At 37.9% G+C, this 25,792-nt stretch overlaps 1 protein-coding gene across 1 annotated transcript; it reads left to right on the forward strand.

Moving 5' to 3' along the window:
• Positions 1 to 9,059: 9,059 nt before the first annotated feature.
• On the forward strand, positions 9,060 to 23,001 carry LOC125271577 (NACHT, LRR and PYD domains-containing protein 3-like). Its single transcript, XM_048195655.1, is given in 7 exon segments — positions 9,060 to 10,915; positions 11,037 to 11,210; positions 11,850 to 11,892; positions 11,895 to 12,025; positions 12,127 to 12,300; positions 17,696 to 17,742; positions 22,439 to 23,001. Coding segments are annotated over 7 exon segments (2,943 nt in total). The 5' UTR covers positions 9,060 to 9,074; the 3' UTR covers positions 22,972 to 23,001.
• The last annotated feature ends 2,791 nt before the right edge of the window (positions 23,002 to 25,792 follow it).

Consider the following 25,792-nt stretch of genomic DNA (forward strand, 5'->3'; position numbering starts at 1 on the left):
GCAACCGCGCGTCTCTCACAAGGAACGTCATGGCAGTGATTGACAAGCCAGAGGGCCAATCGTTTACGCGATCATGTTTTTAAGGCCCTACCTCGTGCACAGATGATGTATATTAATATTATTCCTTTCAGTGCACCTAATAAATAGTCTTTTATCAGTTAGTAAAGACAGTTTCAAGTAATATTGCAAAAATGTATAAAACAAAACATTCTCTGTACCACCTTTAAAGGCAGGGTAGGCAAAAAAATGTATAAAAAACTTTTTTTCAAAATTTGTTTAAACTTTATTTATATATCAATACATAATTAAAATGTAAGTACTCTGAAAAAGAAAGTATAAAAATCGAGTGTCTGTAGACCTCTCACGACTGTTTTAAAGACAGCTCATTATTTCCATTCACTCCACCCCCTCCCTTCTGGGCTCCTTCCAAAGCCACGCCCCCAAAACGCATGAACGTGTGACTCCGACCACTGAGCTGGAAGACGCATTATTTACCTGAGACGAGCGGAGAGGAAGGAGCACGGCATGTAGTGACATCATGTCAGAATCACATGTAATAAAAATAACTTTATAATTATGAAGATAAACAAACAAGATGTATTTTAGTACTCACTATCAAGCTAGCATATTGATATTGGTAAAGTTTAAAATATATATTTTTTGATTCGCTAACGAGCTATCTATAAGGCAAAGCTAAAAACAGGTTGCATGATACACGTTTTTCCATTACCATCATTTACACTGTGATGAAGATGAATTTCGTGTAAGATTCATAACATATACGTTGTTCTACAGATCAACAGAGTAACATACACTCAAATATCAACTCACAACTGCATTGCAGACACAAAATAATAACACACACATACAACAAAGTGTGTACGACACACACAGATACAAGATAAAGACATCAGTAAACATAGGTAGAGAATATAAAAACAAAACAAAGGCGAAAAAAAAACGTGCAGGTAAACTTACAGGTGAACATGGTAAAAGAGTTAGACAGAGGGTAAAATTATGCACAATTCAACACTATAGCTATCATTATTTATCGTCTCTACTACGGCTCGCTAAGTAATGTTATGTTAGCTATATTACGCAGCTACGTGTGCTAATGACACATGCTTCATGAAAAAATAAACAAAAAAATATGTATGATCAAAATACAAAAAGAAAGATTTACCTGTCCAGCAGAAATAAAGCCATCAAGGAGTCACTTTTCAGCCCCTTGAGTTCCCTCAGTTCTCGCCATCGCTGGAAAGCCACGCCGATATTAACTCGCGTTTTATTTCTTTGTTTATCCAAAGACTTTTTGTTCATTGCCTTTTCTTGTACTGTTACTGTCTTCCTTTTTTTGCCTGGTTTGCCTTCACTAACTGCATAGGCCGATACTGTGAATTTAGCTTGCTGTTTCTCTGCCATTGTTTTGGTATTCCTAGGATCCATGCCTCTTGGATTCCCCAAATCAAACGTGCGCGCGCAAGTGGGCAGGTCATGTGTGGCAAAAGGGTGGTTGCCATGGTTGCGAGAGAGTGACAGCCGCCTAAGCCAATCCTATGTTTCGTCCCGGATGGAAATAATGAGCTGTGTTTAATACAGATTAAACGGTCTAGAGTCACTCGATTTTTATACTCTTTTTATCAGAGTTCTTACATTTTAATTATGCATGTATATATATAGAAAGTTTAAACAAATTTGGAACAAAATTTCTTACCTACCCTGCCTTTAAGTAATATTCTAATTTTCTGAGACACTGAATTTAGGATTTTCCTTAGTTGTCAGTTATAATCATCAAAATTAAAAGAAATAAATATTTGAAATATATCAGTCTGTGTGTAATGAATGAATATAATATACAAGTTTCACTTTTTGAATGGAATTATTGAAATAAATCAACTTTTTGATGATATTCTAATTATATGACCAGCACCTGTATATCTAGTAGTAGAGCTAATGCAAGGACTAGAAATCAATTTTTCTTTTGCTAAAACTTCCTCGTCATCCTCGAGAGAGCAGTTCCTGGTTGCATAGCAATGACAGACGCCATGGGAGTGAAAGCCCTTGACTTTTTCTTTGCATAAGGAATATGGTATGAGACAACTAGAGAATAATAATAATAATAATAATAAATAAAGAAGAACTGCAAATAAAGTTTAATTAAAATACTTTTGTCAGTATGTCTCTAAATAGTCAACATCTGAAAATCATCATCTAAAATATTCTTCTAAGGACAACTATGATGAACTTTTTTGATCCACTTCAAATGCTGACTAATGTATATTGATGGGGTTTTAGTTAGTGTGAAATGAATGTAGGCCTATTTTAAATACATTTAGTTTTTTCACTAGGCAGACTATGCATCCATTGCCTCTGACATGTTTTCTCACCATCACATACTTAACTCTATCTCTGTAGGAAATTAACTCATAATTATGAGTTGTGCTGATGTTCATGTGCATTTTAAATACATTCTTTCTGACATGACTTGAAAACACTGTAACTGCTGAAGCTAAACCTTGACCCCCATTGGCCTGCTCTAACGTCCTACTATTGGTTGAACCACAATGATTGATATGTTTTGAACACGCCATAAAGCCAATGCCATCACACTCACCAACAATCCGTTTTGCTGTACTTTTGCCAAACTTGCTGGAGTGCACACTATTGGGAATCTCTGTTGCAGTTTTTGGCACATTTGTCAGAAGGAAACTTTAGAGAAAGTCATTGTAGCTAAAACACAAGTTTCACCATGATCTGAGAATGATCAAATTATTTTTAGATGATGCTGTATCATTTTTTAGATGAGACTTTCTTTTTGTGCAAACCGTAGAAAACATGAGGTATGAACTGAAACATCTTGTTTGTTTCTGCTAATTGGTTGTAAGGGCAGAATTTTCAAATCCAACTTTTGCCTACAGCTCAGACATAACCAAGAGAAATTTGCAAATAAAATGATTTCATTTGTTACATTTTTACTTCAGTAATTTATTTTTGTTGAATACTATGTTGCCCTGTTATGAATAAATACAATTAAGTGAACAGTATTTGAGTTCTACTTTAGTATAAAACAATAGTATTGGCCTAGATAAAAGTTAACAGGAAATGTGTTGTGAGTTGCAAAAATTAATCATAAGTAAGTTTTATAATTAACCTTTACCTTTTTTAATAATTTGCTCACACTTTGAATATCAGGTAGGCTATTGTTTAATTTAATTCAGTAGCACTTTTCACAATTTTGCATGGTTGCAAACAGATATAGTCATACATATAGAAAGTAGTTATAGTAAATATTTGTAATTATGACAAATAAAGAAAACAACATATAGTCAGTTTGAAATGGTGAAAGAAATTCACATACCTGATCAGAAGTTTTATTACATTAGTGTATTCCTAATGCACTTCAATGCACCTACTGTAATACACTTTTCCCATTAATGCTACTTTAATAGCCCTTATTTGCACTTCGAAATATGGACTGCAGCCCTTTGGGCTGTCAAAATATTATGAATTATTAAATTAATTAATTACATTTATTAAACTGATCCTGAGCAACAACAACAACAACAAACAAACAAACAAACAAACAAAAAAACGCAGAAAGTTAAAGTGTCAAATAATTCCAGAAACGTTTACTGCATGAAAAGTAAATCATTTTAAATTAATGCGTCACATATAAATCCGCAAGACTGCCAAATCGTTTAATTGTGTTTTTGTCAGGAGCAGTTGTGGTGCATTGAGAGTTGAAGCGCGCAGAGACATTCGGCAGGATTATATTTCATCCGCACACACGGAAACACAAGCAGTTCTGCGCGTTCATTTTTCCACCAATGAACGGAACTGTACCCGTGACCCGGGTTAGATTCCAGCCCGTACTGGTTCCTGCATTCAAAATACATATAAATCTGCTCCCATTGTCTCACTGATGTTCACTGGATAAGTAAGATACTGGTATACTGGAGTTGTCTGTAAAAGGCATATTCTAAAGCTGTAACTTGATTTATAAAGATTACTTTATTGTAGCCTATTTAAAGCATACTATAATGATGCCATTAGCACACTACAAGTTCACTTGGAATGCCATTGCAATGTGTTTAAAAATCACTAGAAGTTTGTTATCAGTATAATATTAATGTATGTTCAACACTCTTACAATGTAATTGAATTGCAATTCTGATGTCACCAAAATACATTTAAAGTTTATGCTGAGTGAATTCTGCATTTCAAAACGTAAATACAAGAGTATATTTAAAGTGTACTTAAGTATACTTAGAATAGTTCCACTTTAGCACAAACAAGTATATTTAATGCAACTTTAGTTGAACTTCAGCACTGCTTTTGGACAACTAAAATGCATTTAGTACAAAATTAGTTGTTCCAATTTAGCAGACTTTAAGTATACCAATTTATAGCGTGCCACAAATACATTTAATTATACTAAAGTACATACAAATAAATTGTGCTTAAGTATACTATTTTTTCACTAGGGTATATATATATATATATATATATATATATATATATATATATATATATATATATATATATATATATACACTACTACTATAGATATAGTATTGTGAGTACATCACTCATGATTAAAAATGAATAACCATCATTTTTTGATATTATATTGAGCTATTGAGTATGTAGGGGTGGGCAATATGATCAAAACAAACTTCACGGTATGAGAAATTGTATTTCACAATAACAATAGCTATTGTTATTTTATTTTTATTATTAAAAGATTAGTTCACTTCTAAATTAAGATTTTCTGATAATTTACTCACCCCCATGTCATCCAAGATGTTCATGTCTTTATTTCTTAAGTGGAAAAGATATGTGATACAGCTGTGTATGCAGGAGAGATGAGGCGAATACGGAGATCCACAAACAATAGGGTTTAATGATAATCCAGGAGTATAATACAACGTAGTACATAAACACAACGGACAGAGAGTGAAGGGAGTGAGTCCATTATAAAGGCAGTGCTGATGAGGGAGTCCAGGTGCAGGTGATCCGTGATGATGGGGAGAAGACGAGGGAAGTGAGTGCAGTTGTGGAGACAGGAGGATCATGGGAAATGGAGTCCGGGAGACAAGGGATCTGTGACATTACCCCCCCCCCACCCGGTAGGCGCATCCTTGCGCCGTAGATAGAATAACCGGGAGGGAGGGTGGGTGCCCTGGAGACCTCATGCAGGTGCAGGGAGAGGAGGGGACAGGAACGGAGGTCTCCAGGGCGGATCCATGAGCCATGGCAGGTCAGGAGCCTTGCAGGCCACGGAGAGTCAGGAGCCTTGGATGGCCATGGCGGGTCAATGTCCATGGACGGCCATGGTGGAGGCAGGGCTGACGACACCTGGGTGGTGATTGACTGAGGTGGACCAGGTAGAAAAGGAGACCAGGGTGCAGCCAAAATGCTGTCAAGCCCAGGCGGCGCTGAGGGTCCAGCGGGACATGGTGATGCCGACGGCTCAGACGACCGAGGCGAGGCGGGGTTCCAGAAGGCCGCAGAGGAGCCAGAACGACAGACGACCAAGGTAGAGCAGGAGGGAGTGAGGAAGCCAATGAAACCAGAGGGACGAGGCAAAGCCGGAGGAGTGTAGTCCTGAGGTGAGGGCAGGCTGACGAATGACCAATGTGAAACCGGAGGGGGGATGGAGCCTGGCGGAAACGGTTGGGCTGATGGGCCACAGTGGAGATGAGGGAGGTTGGAGCCAAGGAGGAGGTAACGGACCAACGGGCCGAGGTGGCGTCCTGGTCGAGGAGGCTGGAGGTGGAGACCTGGGAACCACTGACCACGTGGTAGCTGTGAAGTGGCAGACCATTAGCGAAACCACATAATGGATGGAGGGCTGAGGGTGAGCATATGGGCTGATAGGAAGCAGCGGAGATGATGCATGGAGGCAGATGGGAGGAGGTGGGAGAGGGAGGTGGGAGAGGGAGGTAGGGAGGGGACACAGACTCAGGGCTGGACGGGACCAGCAGGGAGACATGCAGTTCAGAGCCGGTAGCTGGAGCGGGCTCGGCGAAGTCTGGAGCGGGTTCGTCGATGGCTGGAGCTACTGGCTCGGCGGCGGCTGGAGCGGCTGGCTCGGCGAGGGCAGGAGATGCTGGCTCGGCGAGGGCAGGAGATGCTGGCTCGGCGGAGACTGGAGATGCTTGCTCGGCGGAGACTGGAGATGCTTGCTCGGCGGCGGCGGCAGCTTGAAGAGGGGTCCAGTCCATCCCCTCATACACAATTAAAATTCCAATGGGAACAGGAGATGTTCTAAATGTTGGGCTGTTTTCTAAAAAAAAAAAAGGATATACTTTTTAAATAATAGATGGTCCCCATTGAAGTCCACTATATGGAGAAAAATCCTGTAATGTTTTCCTCAAAAACTTTAATTTCTTTTCAATATTTTCAATATTTCTTTAATTTCTTTAATATCTTTTCATACAAAATATAAAAAACACCCAGTAGAAAATATATACATCAATGATTATTCATACTTACAGGTTGTGATTCTGAGGAGCAAGTTGGTCCAAATAAAGTGGGCACTGTCCCATCTTTAATGGTGTTTTGTAACTCCCATTTAGACCGCACAGAGATTTGAGAAGCAGTCATAAAAAGGTTATACTGATGTTGTATCACTGTGGTCATTTTAACCACTGACTCTTCACATCCTTATCCTTTAGAAGTGTTTTCAAAGAGAATTTGCTTTTGCAGAACAGAAAACAGTGTCTTCTCAACATGTATACAATATGAACCAGACTAAAGTGTTTGAGGGTGGGTCAAGTTGTTCACGGACAGACAATGTAGAGAATAGGTGGGCATTAGTTTTACCCAGTGACGTGTTGCCGTCACAGAAAAGGCATTGAAATTTCTGACAGCTCGTTTATGTAGTTCAGAATCAATTCTTTCTTTTGAGAGACAATAACTTTATTTATGTTGTATTTTCAGCTTCACAACGTTGTAGATTAAAAAAAATGTAAAGAATAAACAAAAAGAAAAATTGCAATACATTGCAAAATCAAATCACAATACCCAAGTATCGTAATAGCATCATACCGGGAGATGGGTGTATTGTCTTAGCCCTAGTGATTTTCTGTTTGTCTTTTGTTGTTTGATTAACATTAATGAGACAGACAGCAGTTCATTATGCTGCTGACACATATCAGGTTTTCACCCAACTGTTTGTGTTCATTTAATACATAACCGACTATGTTTATATGAATTCTCCACACTTTGGGCATTTTTACAGTACTGTGAGTCTATCTGACCATTCAAGCGCAATAAGGCATGAAATACCTGAAGCACACACACAGAAAGTCTCCTCTCTCATACAGCATGTGATGGCAAATTCAATTCCCTTTCACCAACCACATGGAAATATTTTTAACAGCTTATTGCATTTAATAACTTTATAAATATACACATTCCAAATTTGTGAGGAGGCGTTCTGTGCGCATACTTCATCTGTGTGTCAGTCGCATTGAGTTCTCTTATTGTGCTTAATAAATCTAATAACTGTCAACATCAAGCACATCCCACTCTTTATTTTCTCATTCATGCATGCTTTTTCATCACTATTACATCTGTTTAACTTTAAGTAGTACTGTGCTACATGGATAAATTTACATACAGTGAAATAAATGATACAGTAAAACCTCAAATGACAGACACATTATACTGTGGTAACGATATATACTGTCATACCGCCCAGCGGTATGGGGAAGGTAGTTAGATTGCATTGTCATCCAGATTAGACTGCACTAACATTGTAGCTTTATACTTTGTTGTACTGTATAATTGTACTAATGAATTTACCTCTGTGTTTCCACATAAAAGGTCTGAAATCAGTCTCACCACATTCTTTTGGCAAATGAGGGTAGAACACTAAAATGAGTCTCCCAAATAAGAGAGAAGATGAGGACACTGCCTCTGAAATGAGCTCTCCATCTCCAGGATCAAGCTGTGAGTCTGTAAAGAGTGATCAATCTATGATAGATCGGCCTAAATTCAGTGATGCAACAGTGACCTCTGACCCCAGGTAAGACACTGGCCATTTTAGCACTGACAGATGCTTTTATTCAAAGTGTTTTACAGTGCATTCCAGAAGCCTGCAGTGGGTGAAAAATCACTTTCCTGAACTTTTACCATCACTGTTCCCAACTGGTTGAATGATCTTTCCAACTTTCCCAAGCAGACGAGTTGCTTGCAGTTTTCAAGAATTGTCTAAAGATTTCTAACAACACTTTTGTTAAACCACTATTTCTCTCTCTTTCTAGTAATGTATTTGTATTTATTTTAAAATTTAAAACTTTATTTATTTAAAAAAAAAAAATTCTACTTTCACCTTTTTCTTACCTTCATCTCTTTTCTAGCATATCCTCTGTACAATTTTGGAACTTTGTATTGCAACAGTTCTAATGTTACTGTCTCCACTGGATGAACTGCTTGTCATATTCCTTATTTGTAAATGGCTTTGGAAGAAAAGCATTTGCTAAATTAATAACTAAGTTTAAATATATGGTGCATTCAAGTTATACAGTATAGCTACTGCTCTAAAATGATCTTTTATTTGTCAGTATCAGCAGGAGTCAGACACAGAGATCGGAGTCTCCAGAACCCAGCAGATTGTCTCTGAAGAGTAACAGATCAAAGACGCCACCTCTTTCATTCAGTGGTGGATCAGTGACCTCTGAACCTCTGTTAGTATCAACAGTTATTTACTAATGTACTGTAGTGCATCTCATATATATAAAATCTAAAAAATATATATATAAAATCTAAAATCTAAAATCATTTACGAAACTCAATGAAATAACACAAAATGTAATCCAAAAAATGGATTATGCAACATATGCACTGTAGAGGGGTGAAACTCGAAAAGGGTCACCAAAGTAATATTTAGTAACTGATACATTCCTGATATTTTTGATGGTCTTTGCAATTGCTGACATTGTCATTTTTGCTTTTATTTTTCAGCAGGATAAAGACATGAGCTTATCAGATCTGTGACATTCTCTACATCCTACTATGAAACTCACATCAGGCAGGACAAAAGTGAAGCAGTCCTGGAGACACACATGCTGGAGACTGGAGACCTGCAGAGAGTCAAAAACCAGCACAAGACCAGCATGAAAAACAAGTATGAGAAATTATTTGAGGGAATTAAACTCCAAAAGAATGAAACCCTACTGAACAGGATCTACACACAGCTCTACATCATAGAGGGAGAGAGAGAAGGAGTGAATGAAGAACATGAGGTTTTACAGATGGAGAAAACAGCCAGAACACAACACTCACAAGACACTCCAATTGATTGCAATGACATCTTTAAAGCATCACCTGCACCAGGATGTGTGGTGAAAGACCAAATCAAGACTGTTCTTACTAAAGGCATTGCTGGAATTGGAAAAACCGTCTCTGTGCAGAAGTTCATTCTGGACTGGGCCGAGGGAAAAGCCAATCAGGATGTAGATTTCATGTTTGTGCTTCCATTTCGAGAGTTGAACTTGATCCGGGATCAACAGTACAGCTTTCACAAACTTCTGCTGGACTTTCATCCTGAACTTCAAGATCTGGACTCAAAAATTTATGAGGAGTGTAAAGTTGTGTTCATCTTTGATGGGCTGGATGAAAGCAGATTGACACCAATGTTTTCGGATGCTCCGAAAGTTTCTGATGTGACTGAGACTTCATCAGTGGGTGTATTGATGTCAAACCTCATGAAAGGAGATCTGCTTCCCTCTGCTCTCATCTGGATCACCTCCAGACCAGCAGCAGCCAATGAGATCCCTTCGGAATACATCAACCGTCTTACAGAAATTCAGGGATTCAGTGAGCCTCAGAAGGAGGAATATTTCAGGAAGAGAATCAGTGATGAACATCAAGCCAGCAGAATCATCTCACACATCAAAAGAGCGAGAAGCCTCCACATCATGTGCCATGTACCTGTCTTCTGCTGGATCTCATCCACTGTGCTTCAGAAGCTCCTGAAAGAAGATCTGAGTGCAAAAATCCCTCAAACTCTGACTGAAATGTACATCCACTTCCTGCTGAATCAGATAAGCATAAGGAACCAGAAGTATGAAGAGAGAGATCCAGAGAAACTCCTGCAGTCCAACAGAGAACTGATTGTGAAACTCGCTGAAGTGGCTTTCAAACAGCTGATGAAGGGTAATGTGATGTTCTATGAGGAGGACCTGAGAGAGAGCGGCATAGATGTCACTGATGCCTCAGTGTATTCTGGGATTTGCACTGAGATATTTAAAGAGGAATCTGTCATTCATCAGAGGAAAGTCTACAGCTTCATTCATCTGAGCGTGCAGGAATTTCTTGCTGCTCTCTTTGTGTTTTATTCATATGTAGTCAAGAACAAGGAGCCATTGCAGGTTTTTCTGAGGAAAAAGCATATGGGAGTACAGCCCGATAAATACAGTGTGAATCTCTGTGAGCTTTTGAGAACAGCAGTAGACAAAGCCCTTGAGAGTGAGAATGGACATCTGGATCTGTTCCTGCGGTTCCTGCTGGGAGTCTCACTGGAGTCCAATCAGAGACTCTTACAGGATCTACTGACACACACAGAAAACAGCTCAGAGAGCATCAGTCAAACCATTTCTTATATTAAAGACAAAATTAAAGACATGAGAACTGCTCCATACAATCTTTCCACTGGAAGATCCATCAATCTGTTCCTCTGTCTGCTGGAAATGAAAGATCAGTCACTGACCAGAGAGATTCAGGAGCTTGTGAAATCAGACGAACACTCAAAAACTGATGTCTCTCCTGCCCACTGCTCAACAATTGCCTACATGCTTCAGATGTCAGAGGAGGTGCTGGATGAGCTGGACCTCAAGAAATACAACACATCAGATGTGGGTCGAAGAAGACTGATACCAGCTGTGATCAACTGCAGGAAAGCTGTGTGAGTTTAAGCACAGTGATATTGTAGTTGTTGCTACTTTATTATTTTATTTTATTATTTGAAGATTTTTGTCATTGTGGTGAAAAAATAATAATCTTTTACTGTCCATTTTTTCTCTTAGTCTTGCTAGCTGTAATCTCACTGGTCAAGATTGTGAAATGATATCATCAGCTGTCCAATCCTCAAACTCGGTCCTGAGAGAGCTGGACCTGAGTAACAATGACCTGCAAGATTCTGGTATAAATCTTCTTTCTGATGCACTGAAGAGTCCGAACTGTCAGCTGAAAATACTGAGGTTAATGGTTTTCCATTAATTAACACAATTCTGCCACAATAGATTACTATTTCATTTTGTCAATGTTTCACATCTACTCTAGATGGAATATAAGATCCAGAGACAAAACACTTGGATTGTTTGAAAATATGATGAAAATGCTTATATTATTTGCTGATATTAGAGACAACTACATTGTTATTGAAATGAACATATTTTACTCTCTTATGTTCAGATTGATGTTGTGCAGTCTCACTGCTCAGAGCTGTAAATGTTTGTCATTAGCTCTGCAATCTTCAAACTCTGTCCTGAGAGAGCTGGATCTGAGTAACAATGACCTGCGGGATTTAGGAGTGAAGCTGCTCTCTGATGGACTAATGAAAGCAGCAAACTCTCAGCTAGAGATACTAAGGTGTGTAAGATGTGATGTTGGATATCTTGGATGCTCCATACTTTGCAATTTATGGAGCACTTGAGATGAATATAATTTGTAAACTGAACATATTTATGTATATACAAAAAAAAATTGTATTATTTTAAAATGTACTGTAAAATATGTCTGCATTGCATTACATTTGGTTATTATCAATATGAACATCAATCTTTGAATTTGTGTTAAATATGTGTGCAGTTTCTTTTCATTTGGTTTGTTCTCTCCAGATTGGCTATGTGTAATCTCACTGGTCAGTCCTGTGAAACTGTGAAACATCAGCTCTACAATCCTCAAACTGTGTCCTGAGAGAGCTGGACCTGAATAACAATGATCTGCAGGATTCTGGAGTGAAGCTGCTCTCTGATGGACTGAAGAGTCCAAATTCTCAGCTGCAGACACTGAGGTAAGACTTTAAGAGATCACTCAGTGAGTATAACATGTATAACATGAAAAAATATATGTTGCTTAGGTTTAGTGGCCCTTATTTGTTTTATTCATCTGTAGCTTGTCAGGCTGTTTGGTGACAGAGGGAGGCTGTGGTTATGTGTCTTCAGCTCTGAGTTCAAACCCCTCACACCTGAGAGTGCTGGATCTGAGCTACAATCACCCAGGAGATTCTGGAGTCCAGCTGCTCAATGACAAACTGACGGATCCAAACTGCTTACTGCAAAAACTCAAGTATGTGGAACAAACATTATTACTTAAGTTGAAACTTTATGTGCCCTATTTTAATGGTCTAAGCGCATGGTCTAAAGCGCACAGCCCAAGTGCACTTAGGGCATGTCTGAATCCACTTTTGCTAGTTTAAGGATGGGAAAAATGGTCAGTGTGCCTCACGCATTGTCTGAAAGGGTTGTCCTTATTCTCTTAATGAGTAATGGGTGTGTTGTGGGAGTAACGTGCAATAAACCAACCAGAGTTTCATCTCCCATTACCTTTTAAAGCCAGTTGTGCTCACGCCATGGCGGATTTGTTATTTACAAGGCGGAATTTGCAAGTGGAAAAAACTGAATGCATCTATAGTGAGAAAACAGATTCAACTTAGGGAAGAAAACAGAACTAGCACCGCGTTCGTTCCGTAAGTTGAATAGGGAAGGTGTAGGACATTCAGCGTAATACATTTTCATTTTTTTAAGAAAATGGCCGATCGTTTCGCTAGTTTAACGATAACATGTCGAAACCAGTGTTAATTTTGACAGCAAATTTTGGTTTAGTTTTAGTCAGTCTTTTGACTAAAATGCCATTTATTTTTGTTCATATTTTAGTTACCGGAAATTGTTTTAATTTTAGTCTAGTTTTAGTCGACTAAATCTACAGGTAAATCTACAGGTACAGCTCAGGTAAGTAGCAGGTAAATAGTCCAGGTACATGTGACGTTGTGCTATCCATTAATGAGACCAGACACCCTGGTGGAACAAACATGGGGCTTATGTAGTGGTGTGCTGATGAGTGTTAACAATGGTGATAGCTTGCAGGTGCAAGTGATTGGTGAGTGAGTGAGTGAGTGAGTGAGTGCAGGTGAGGAACCAGAAGGATGCTGTGAAATGGAGTCCGGGGAAGGTGAGACTGTGACTGTGACAGTACTCCCCCCTTAGGGTAGGTGCATACTCGCGCTGTAGATGGAACAACCAGGGAGGGAGGACGGGTGTCCTGGAGTCTTGACAGGAGAGTGACAGTGCAGGTGGATATGAAGACTCCAGGATGGAGCCATGGTGGATTGGGGGCTCCAGGGCTCCAGGGCACCATGGCGGATCAGGGTCTTCAGGGTGCCATGGCGGATCAGGGCCTTCAGGGCGCCATGGCGGAGTAGGCCCTTCGGGAAGCAACGGTGGTGCTGGTCATTTCGGAGGCCACAGCGGTGCTGGCCGTTTGGGAGGCCACGGCTCATAAGCAATCGCTTTGCCTAAATGTGCACTATTCATAGATTGCGAAGCTGCCTGAAGTGCTGCTGGACGAGCCTGTAGAGCACGCAACAGCACCACTTTTTTCCGGCGGTGCTGCTGGACGAGATCAGCATGTAAACCCTCTGGAGTCTGAGGCTGATTTGGGGCCTGGAGAAGTTTTGTCATGCCCTGACATTTGTGCTTTTTTCAGTTGTTCATAAGCATATTAACACTCTGAGGTCTGAAGGTATCGCTGGCGATACCACCGTGGTTTTTTCTTATCAGTGTGAAAGAGACTCAAAATACTCCGTCAATGTTGCACATACAATTAAGAGTTATACACCATTTTAATCTGTGGAATATCTTCTTTCATTTGTGTACACTCAGAGTAAAAACAAAATGTTGTGCTCTTTGTAAAATAAAGAAAACTAACATGATGCGTGATCTCTCCTCTCCCTCTGAACGAAGTCCAATCTGATAGTTCTTAGAAAATGAACTGTAACTTAGTGAATACTAATGACAAAAAAATTACACTTATGTCTAAAAAAACGTTAAGATGTCAGGTTTTAAAACATGTAAGTCAAATCAAAAACAAACCTTCTGTGTTTATGTAATCTGTATGAAAAGAGAGCCATGTCAGAAGTCCGTGATTCAGCTCATTATCTGCTAATGCGGCCACGCCCACGGAGCCAGCGCTATTCAGACGCAAATTCAGAGGCAATACATGCATTCATCATCTCAATCATGTATTTATTGTCTTCAAAAGTGTTTTGAATAGCCATATTTAGCGATCTCTTGCCTCTGTTAGTTCCTTGATTGTCACATGATATTCCTCTTCTTTTACTGAGGCATTTGTGGACAAAAGGGGCAGAGCGCCCTCCGGCTGCAAGTATGAATGATGAAAACACAGTATCCAGCACTCATAGTAATGACAATAAATATAGAATAATAAATATTATCTCTGTATAGAAAATTGATATAAACATATGAGAATCCATCAATATTTCTCCAAATGTGTATGCTTTTAAGCATATTAAGAAATTATGGTCAATATAAGATTTTAAGAGTCAAAATGTGAAGCTTGAGTCTTAGATCTTTTTAATGATGTATAGTTTGTCAACTGCACATCAACATTTAGGCTCTATAATATAACAAATATAGTAGCCTATATGAAATGCCCTAGAGGTAGGAATGTTCAGACGCTTTGCATCACAGAAATACATTATATTTTAAAGTATATTAAAATAGAAAACCATTATTTGGTTAGAGACTTGAGACTTCTTTTAAAAACATTATAATGGCATTATAATGTGTTCAATCTTTTGACTGGTAGTGTAATTTAACATAGGCCTATACAAAATTTTCTTCATATCATGTGCAATAATACGTGCATGCATGAGATCACAAAAATCATGTTTTTTTTGTCCTGAGTGGACTTTAATCCTGTTATTAGCATGATCACAGAGGGTTTTTTCACAGCCTACCTGACTGAAAGGCCTCATTAATATGCAAGTCATTTCAGGTCATTATTATTCAATTCTTTTGTCTTCTCAGGTGAGAATCACCCATTATACATGAGGATTCCCGCCTCCTCGCATACTGTGTTTCTTGACCAAAAGTGTCTTAGAAAATTTAAATCTCTCTATTGTTTTATATGAAGGAGTAGGAAGGATAATTTTTACTTCATTCTGAAGCAAAAACTCTAGTCTACAACCTCCAATACCCAGAAGTCTTATGAACACAGATTTAATATACTTTTTTTGGCCTTATTTCAGTGACTTAAGTTTTTTGTTTTTTCAATAACCACGCATAAACGTTATTCCTTCAAAAACACAAACATGTACATACATGTTCCTCACATATTATTGTAGCCTAGTTTGTGCTGAATACAGTGTAATGACACTTTTTCCATTAATATGTTTATGAACAACTGAAAAACGCACAAATGTCAGGGCATGTCAAAACTTCTCCAGGGCCCCAAAAATCCTCAGACCCCTGAGGGTTAATGACAAAGGTGTCATTACACTGTATTCAGCACAAACTAGGCTACCATAATATGTGAGGAACATGTATGTACATGTTTGTGTTTTTGAAGGAATAACGTTTATTTGTGGTTATTGAAAAAACAAAAAAGTTAAGTCACTGAAATAAGGCCAAAAATATATATTAAATCTGTGTTTACAAGACTTGCTACTTGTTCATATAACACAATATATTGATTTAGTTTTTGTAAGACACTTTTTGTCAAGAAACACAGTATGCGTGGAGGCGTGAATCATCATGAATAATGGCTCATTTACACCTGAGAAGACAAAAGAATTGCTTAAAGAACCTCTAATGGTGCTGCATATTAATGAGGCCTTTCAGTCAGGTAGGCTGTGAAAAAAACCTCTGTAATCATGTCTCAGCTCAATTTAAAATAATGGTATTCTATTATATTCTTTAAAATATAATGTATTTCTGTGATGCAAAGAGTCTGAATATAGGTTTTTAGTTTAAAAGCATTCATATTTGGAGAAATATTGATGGATTCTCATATGTTTATGTCAATTTTCTATACAGAAGAGTTATATTTATTCTATATTCATTGTTATCACTATGAGCGCTGGTGTCTTCAATTCATACTTGTAGCCGGAGGGCGCTCTGTACACCTTTAGTCCACAATTTATTCTAAAGAATAAGAGGACATTTCAGGAATGGTGTTTTCAATTAATTCTTGCAGCCGGAGGGCGCTCTCTGTGCACATTTAGTCCACAAATTATTCTAAAGAAGAAGAAGAACCAGGAACTAACGGCATGTCTTCCAGAGGTCGCTAACATACAGGCTTTTACATACAGATAAACACTTTTCAAGACAATAAATACACGATTGAGATGATGTATGCCTGTACTGACTGTATAATTTGTATAATTTGCCTGTATAATTTGCGTCTGAATAGCGCTGGCTCCGTGGGTGTGGCCGCATTAGCGGATAATGAGCTGAATCATGGATTTCTGACATGTGTCTCTTTTCATACAGATTAAATAAACACAGAATGTTTTCAAACCTCAGGAAGTTAAAATTCAAATGTGTGCAACTTCCACACAAGACAGCAGTCCTGACTGGATATCTTCTCAATTATCTTCTCAAAAAATCATTTTTGTCTCGTTTTCATTCAATGGCGAAAATTAGAGTAGATTTTAGTCATAGTTTTAGTTTTTCAAAACACATTTTTATTTAGTCCATATTGTTTTCGTCCTTGAAAAAATGTTGACGACAATTATGACAAAAATTACCACTGGTGGAAACCCTAAATAAATAGCCGGCACTGTGTCTGGTTAACAATGTCATGATCCTGGCTTCTTCTCCTCTTTCTCTGTCTCCCTCTTGTGGTCACACACTCACGCACACACTTCCACTTCTCCGCTCATTATCTCTTTCAGCTGGTTCCCCTTTCGTTCCCTTCTCCTCACCTGTCCCCTTTTTCCTCTTGATTGTCTCTGCTTCTTATTCCCTCTTCCTAGCCCTGTCTTGTTGTCGGATGATTCAATGACCTCTCGTGAGAAACGTCTGTTCTCCTGTTCTGTCCTGTCCTGTCCTGTCCTGTCCTGTCTTATCTGTGGAAAGTGAAGTCATTATTTCTGCTGTGAGTTATACTGCCATTGGACTGAGTATTATCCAGCCGTGCCTGTTTGCAGAGTACCTGTTCTGCGCTCTCCCTTGGCTGTTCACCCTGACTGCTGTCTTCACTATTTCTGACTGGCTGAATGCATCTCGGGGTCCCTGCCTCTGTCCTCGTGGAAGTTTATGCAGATTTTCTTTGATCCAGTCGTCTGGCTGTTTCTGTTCTGGCTCTGTTTTATGCCTGTGATTTGTGTTCTAATTACTCAGTGAGGACTATTTACTTTACTCATTAAAGACTGTTAACTGCATCCTGCCCTGGTCTTCCATCGTTCTTACCTAACAAACAAAGCCTGTTTTTTGTTTGTTGGTTTTTTATTTTTTTGTGATTACATAGAAGGTATTTTTCCTGAGCTCTTATTAAAATGGTTTAATCATTGTCATAATCGTCACATATTCCTTGTGTTACTGTATGTGATTTTTTTTCTCTATGATTTAAAATATATTTATTATTTTAAATGACTCCCATGAATTTTTGCCCTTATTTTTTTTCAATTGAAAACCTTTTATTTTTTTATTTTTTCTCACAGTTTGAAGTGTGGTGGAGAGACCAGAATAAGAGCAGGACTGGAAAAATATAGGTACACACACACACACACACACCTTAGGCCCTGTTTTCACCTATTAAGATGTGTTTTGGTCAATCGGATCACAAGTGGACAGTACAGGTGTAATTGGGGTGTAAAACATTTTGACCTTGTCCACTTTTGACCACTTCCAGAGGTAATTGAAAACACATTCAACTGGATTGCTTTCGTAGTGGAAATGCTTGTGTGGTTGAATGTGTTCGAACAGCCACAAAAGACCCCTTACTCTCCCCCTACTGACATAATGTGTAAGTATTATGGGAAGTGTGCTAACCAGACGGGATTTAAACTTTGCTGGCTGAAAACCCAAGCCCCATGTTCTCTCACTCTTCCTGATTTTTAACACACTCACCGCATTCAGGCTGGTCTCGCGGCTGTCAGAGCTGAAACAAAAGCTGCCACTCTGTGTTTTTCCTTCGTCTCCATTTGCATTTTGCGTGAGCTTATTTTGCCCATTATATTGAAAGATCTGAAAAAACCCATACATTTACCCGCCCATAGACACTCTCCATGAAGAAATCAGGACAGGAGTGGTGAAAAGCGGATAAAAGCGGCAAATTAAAACACCAGGTGTAAATGGGTACGTGCCACCCTCGTCCACTTTTTATCCGATCAACCAAAGCGGATCTTAATACCAGGTGGACACAGGGCCTTAGTCATTTATTTGATGACTTATTGTTGAATTATGAAAAAAAAAATTAGCACATGTGGCCACAACACAAAGCTGTTTTCATCCCTAAAATGCTCGTGTGTAGAACTACAGACCTGCCAACATGTACGCATTTTGACCTCAAAGTACGCTGGTACGATTTGTCATTCTATACTACGCAAAAACCCGGTGACTCCTCTGTGCACGCCTAGTACTCAAATCCAGCAAAAGAGTTCGACCAATCTGAGCGCTGGGTTCATTTCCCTAAATAGCAAGAGGGGATGATTGACAAATGCGTACAGCCTATCAATAAAAAGAGACTGCAAATCGACAGCAATACAAAATCCCGCTCGATCCCTCCTTCCACTCCCGCCGTCTGTGACTGAATTCTTAAGCGAGGACAATACAGCAGTCATGGTACTTCTGACACCTTAAGGTAAACGAGTATAAAATGTACAAGTAATGTTGAACAACAAATCTAAATAAAATTGAAATCGCTGATTATGAAAATGTTGTGATGTGTGACGCGAGTCTGGAGAAACAGGCGTTTATTTATTTATTCTCAGTGTTGAGAAACATATATAGCCTACATGTGTTGCGTTATTATGTTAATACTAACTAAAGTAACTACCCAGCCAGCAGAGCCATGTGGGGCCCAAATGGGTTTGACCTGGGCTATCTAACTGGGACCCAGCCAGTTTTGCACCCAGTTTCCATGTAGGCCCCACATGGATTTGCCCAGATGAAATGAACACTGCTTAGTGTGCACACTACAGGCTGTTTAATGTAACACTTAATCAGTGTTGGAGGTAATGAGATAATTAAGTGATTGAATAATGATTTTGTATTAGTGAAGAACACCTGCTGTTAACAAGCAGAATCACTGAAGGAAAGAGAAACACAAGAACTACTTCCAGCCACAGCCTTGGATGAAATCAACTGAAGATAAAATACATTACATCTCTCAAGATCTGATTAAACAACTCCACAAACAACATTAGCTTCACTTATTACTAACCAGACTGACTTTATTTCTGACAGACATCTACAGAAGTTTGTATTAAGAATTAAGAAGAGGCTTAGATGTTGATTACTTATTTGAAAGTAATAGTTTGATTTGATGTTACCATTGTGGCGATCAGTGTGTGCTTTAGTCAGGCTCTTGACTTTTTAACATTAGTTTTTCTCTTGACAGCTGTGTCTGTTTGTTATGGCGAGAACAGCAAGAGAAAAGAGAAAACTCGCACACAGACATCAAAAATCAGCATATGAATCTCAACAATGGTGACATGCTTCATAGTGCAATGCATTCTGAGTGCATCATACGAAACTTATCCATGGCTCCCAGAATGCATTGCACCATTGAAGCATGTCACCATTGTTGAGAATCATATGCTGATTCTTGATGTCTGTGTGCGAGTAAAACTCACAGGAACCCAAAATATGTAAATGGTGTGTTATAAATTGTTTGATGTTCTGATTAAATTCTATTTTTCTCTTGCTGTAGAATCATAACAATGAAATAGAATTAATAACATACTACCCGTATAAACCTCCCACGTAATATCAATGAGTTGAGCCAATATATGATGATTATATTCTCATCATCAATCAGCTTACAGCATCTGATTATATTTTCTCTTGCTGTTCTCGCCATAACAAACAGACACAGCTGTCAAGAGAAAAACTAATGTTAAAAAGTCAAGAGCCTGACTAAAGCACACACTGATCGCCACAATGGTAACATCAAATCAAACTATTACTTTCAAATAAGTAATCAACATCTAAGCCTCTTCTTAATTCTTAATATGAACTTCTGTAGATGTCTGTCAGAAATAAAGTCAGTCTGGTTAGTAATAAGTGAAGCTAATGTTGTTTGTGGAGTTGTTTAATCAGATCTTGAGAGATGTAATGTATTTTATCTTCAGTTGATTTCATCCAAGGCTGTGGCTGGAAGTAGTTCTTGTGTTTCTCTTTCCTTCAGTGATTCTGCTTGTTAACAGCAGGTGTTCTTCACTAATACAAAATCATTATTCAATCACTTAATTATCTCATTACCTCCAACACTGATTAAGTGTTACATTAAACAGCCTGTAGTGTGCACACTAAGCAGTGTTCATTTCATCTGGGCAAATCCATGTGGGGCCTACATGGAAACTGGGTGCAAAACTGGCTGGGTCCCAGTTAGATAGCCCAGGTCAAACCCATTTGGGCCCCACATGGCTCTGCTGGCTGGGTAATTATGTTACATAGCCTACTTATTTTGTATGAAAACTAGCACATTAGTTACTTATGCATTTAACATGACCGTTGTCTCAATGCTGCGCGAGCCCTCTCTCATAAACACAAACGCGCGCGCGCACAGAGAGGTAAAATGAAAATTGCCGTGTTTGGTTTAAAATTTGTTCTTGCTTGTGTTATTTTTTTTGTCAGAAAAGATTTTTAATTATCCACCCGTGTTTTTAAGATTCTGTAAATGACGGACGCTTTAGTTAACACAACCCCTCGTTATATGACTAACTTCTTGATATTCTTGAATACTCGATGCGTTTGCTCTTATTGGTCCTTTCTATTCATTGTCAACTGTTTTCTATAAATATGTTTGTATTGGCTAACCTTTTATTCAGCGAATGTTTGTCTTGTTTATAATTCAAAGACAGCACGCTACAAATAGAAACCCTTTTTTCTGTGGGATTTAGTATCATATTTGGATATTGGAATAATAAATTAAGTATTTTAAATGAATCACATGTAAACTCAATGTTTACTATTTTCTAAGGGTTTCTTAATTGTAGACTAGTTTTCATTACAAAACCTGTATGAACGACTCAACTGTCAGGTTAGTTGTATGTAAATATAGCCTTCTTGAAATTGCAAACAAAAAATTTTGTCCATATTAAATATATGAATGTGATTTACTTGTGGTTTGTATAAACACACATTATGCAATGCAAGAATAATCATGAATTAAAAAAATGCTTTTGAGCAGGTGTAGTAAAATTTTTAATTGTGTCAAATAAAAAAAAACTAACAGTCAAAATTAGATTAAAGAAGATGGGTTTGTGTGCTTTGTGTATTGTATTATAAAAAATGTAAAAAATCCCCCCCCCCGTCCAGTCACACTGGTACTCGAAAAATTTTTCCAAGGTTGGCAGGTCTGGAACTATAAGAGGTAAGGCCCCAGTATACTTCAAACGAAATCAAAAAACAAACTGATGTGAGGTCATTTCGAACAAAATCAGGCCAAAACGAAGTTTGTTTTGTGTTCTTTTTGGAAGTTTGAAACGGTTTGCCAAAGCGAACTTTCAGGAAAAGTTTGCTTCAGCTGCAAAACACCTTCGTACTACCATTGGTCCGTGACGTTAACGTAACAGGAGGCGTGCGCCGAGGCTCCGCCTTCACTCGCATGGGACGCATCTCTGACTCATTTCGTGTGTTTGAGTTCGTTGAGGTTAGATCTCCGTGGGTGAAAACATGAACACTGGATAGCCGCTTTATAGTACAAAATGAAGTTGTGCTTGTAAAAAAAATGAGGGACTAACACTGTTTTTCATGTTTGATACGGTAAAGCTGCTTGATTTTAAGCAATCTATTGAATAAAGTGCTATGAAGACGTGACGTGACTGGAGTGCTTATTTGCAGAGCTCATGCTAACATTTCCATGCTGTTGTGATCAAACGCTTTTCTTATGCTTTCTATAATAAATGGTTGCTGTTTTCTCTTTTTTGTTTTGTTTATTTTGTTACTGAGAAGAAAGTGCACGGCACATATTTACATATTCATCTAACCGTCGCTCTCAGCAGTGTGGGCGGCGTCACATGTTCGTTTACAATATATCTCTTGTCATGCATTTCAAACTTCATTTTACCCCTAAACGATGAATGAAAAAGAACTTTGTTTGAAGTATACCGGGGCCTGGTAATTTAGGAAATATAATTTTTAATTCCGTTTATCTTATTTATTTTTTTGGTCAGTGTGTTTGTGTTTTCTTGTAGGTATGTGGTTTAATGTTCTCTCCTCTAATTCTCCATTTTCAGATGCGTGTGATCTCACACTGGATCCAAACACTGCAAACATTCATCTCATGCTGTCTGAGGACAACAGAAAGGCAACGCATGTGGATAAGGAACAGTCATACCCTGATTATCCATGCAGATTTGAGCACTATCCTCAGGTTTTGTGTAAAGAGAGTCTTACTGGACGCTGTTACTGGGAGGCTGAATGGAGCGGGGGGGAGGCTGATATATCAGTTGCATATAAAGGAATCAGCAGGAAAGGAAGGAGAAATGAATGTGTTTTTGGTTACAATGAAACATCCTGGAGGTTGGAGTGCACTGATGATCAATTCATATTCTGGCACAAGTTCAAGAGCACCATCTTACGTGTCCCTTCACCCTTATATAAGAGAGTTGGCGTCTATCTGGATGTGTCGGCCGGCACTCTGTCCTTCTACAGTGTCTCTGACACACACACACTCACACACTTACACACATTCAACACCACATTCACTGAACCCCTCTATGCTGGATTTAGCCTGTCTAAATGTTCAGTGTCTCTGTGTCAGATTTAATAGCCTCTAATGAGGAACATGTTTGCCACAAATACAGATTAGGTGGAAATAGGGCTGCACAATTAGTATATATATATATATTTATATATACACTACTGTTCAAAAGTTTGGGGTCAGTACGATTTTTTAATGTTTTAAAAGAAGTATCTTCTGCTCACCAAGCCTGCATTTATTTGATTAAAAATACAAACAAAAACAGTAATATTGTGAAATATTATTCCAATTTAAAACAGCTGTTTTCTTTGTCAATATACAGTAAAGTGTAATTTATTCCTGTGATCAAAGCTGAATTTTCAGCATCGTTACTCCATTGATAATAATAATGAATGTTATTATCATTATTATTATCCATTGATAATAATAATGAATGTTTATAATAATATAATAATAATAATGAATTGATAATAATAATTAATGTTTCTTGAGCATCAAATCATCATATCAGAATGATTTCTGAAGGATCATGTGACACTGAAGACTGGAGTAATGATGCTGAAAATTCAGCTTTGAACACATGAATAAATTACACTTTACTATATATTGACATAGAAAACAGCTGTTTTAAATTGGAATAATATTTCACAATATTACTGTTTTTGTTTGTATTTTTAATCAAATAAATGCAGGCTTGGTGAGCAGAAGATACTTCTTTTAAAACATTAAAAAATCTTACTGACCCCAAACTTTTGAACGGTAGTGTACATATGCATTTTAGTCATTGCTTTTAGTCAAACTGCAGTTACCTATATTAATTTTGGTAGCTATTTTATATTTATTATTTAGACAAAAATAGTTATTATAATTTTTCTCTTTAGACCAATTTAATTAAGCTTATGAGAAAGCTGAATCAATGTAACAGTCTGTATTGATATTGCACTCTTAGCAGAAGCACTTGCAATTCTATATCCCTTTTCTTTAGTTCAGTGGTTTTCAAAGTTTTTACAGTGTCGTACCCCCTGAGGGATTTAATCCTTCTGTGTACCCTGTCTTTTCCACTTAGACTGCAGTTACACATATTTGCCCCCCTAAATCGATTTTTTCAGTGCATTTTGTACCTTTATAAATACCTTTTATAAAGGCACAAATAAATAATGCTATAAATAAACAATAAAAAAGTTAAACAGAGAAAAATGCAATGATGGTACAAACAAAGTGATACTATTAAAGGGGTGGTTCGCTATTTTTTTTTTCTTGGCTTGATTGTGTTTATGGGACACAGTTTAACGTCTTAATGCTTTGTTTTAAAAAAACGTAGTATTTTCATATATTTTACCTTTATTCTACACCACTGTCTCCATTGTCATTTGAACAGCTTGTTTGACTTCCTGTTTCTATGCTACCACTCCATCCAAAATACTCAATGTGCTCAGATTAATTAGCAAGCCCAGTGTATTGTGATTTGCTGAAGAGTCCAATGCTCGTTGTACGGAAACACCACACCCCTCACCATTATGAGCAATAGCTGCATGCTTTCGGTGGAAATGTAAATAATGGCATCAATATTGCCATATCAATTCGAGCCCAAATCAGACCCAGATAGCAGTAATGAAGAGGGTCAAGCAGAACCTCTGCAAGCACAGCTTTTAAAGGATATTTCCTTTTGTACTTTTGTCAAAGTGTTTAGATATGCTGCCACTGCTGTTTGTTAGCTTTCAATATACAGTTTTATCCTGATTAAAGCTTTACTGTAGCCGAATACATGACTGAGTATAGCATTTTTGTAAAGGTATCGTTTAATTTATAGCATGAACAACTGTTTGTCTATGAACATAGAAGTTGTTGGTGTTTTTTGGTGTTTGATGAAGTATGCAATTAAATTTAGCTAACTGGATAGTGAAGCAAAAACGCTTTGGTCTTTGTTTACGTCCTTGATGCAACCAAAAATAGCAACATAATACATTTAAAAGACATGTACAAACAATAAAACATACTTACAGGTTGGGGCACATAAACAGCAGCTTCTGCTTTTAAAGTGGGAACTGCTTCATCTTTCAGTCAGGTGGTGGTAGGCTGTCTTTATAAGTGAGTCATTCATTCATTCATTCAGTAGCGATGCAAGCGGCTGTATTTATGAATGTGTCATTGAATCATTGACTCTCACAATTCATTCAGAGCCACAGATTCATTCATGAAACACTGCTGTGGGCAAGATTTCTGTGGCTTTCTTTGGAACTATTATTTCATTGCAAAATAGAGCAAGAATACTGGCAATACTGTTTTTAAAATGTACATTACTTAATATTACCCTTATGTTTATTTAACTGATGTATAAAGTCAGTGTCACATTTTAAATCATGTGGATATTCCGGAACATTGCATTGTATAGCCTAATATCAACATTAGAAGAACTCGCACAGGGCATGTTTTTGTATCAAAGAGAGTTTTAATCTTAAATCTCTATGCACAGAATGTCTGTATTTGTTCTACACACTAGTAAGTGCTAAATACCCACTTTTAAAAAGGAATATCGTCAAGAACATCACTAATGTAGCGCGATTTGCTAGCTTGTGTATGTATGCGCAAGCAGGACGGAATAGTCCAATAAATGGCAATACGCACAGTACTGAGCACAGTGTGCAGAGACGCGGAAAGTGAAGTATACCCGGGCCTTTATATGTTTTAATGAGGAATCCTTCTAATTACAAACTCTGATCAGATTTCTGAGTGAACGTGTTTAATGATAACATTTCTTTGTGTACTTTTACCTAACTAACCTTTCGCCTTAACTTATCTACTTTAATTTACAACTATATCTACAAATTACACACATTGATTTAACTGAGATAGAGTCTGTTGTGTCCTAAAGTTCCTTATGTATAAC

The sequence above is a fragment of the Megalobrama amblycephala genome, linkage group LG7 (assembly GCF_018812025.1).
Source record: "Megalobrama amblycephala isolate DHTTF-2021 linkage group LG7, ASM1881202v1, whole genome shotgun sequence".
Lineage (NCBI taxonomy): Eukaryota > Metazoa > Chordata > Actinopteri > Cypriniformes > Xenocyprididae > Megalobrama > Megalobrama amblycephala.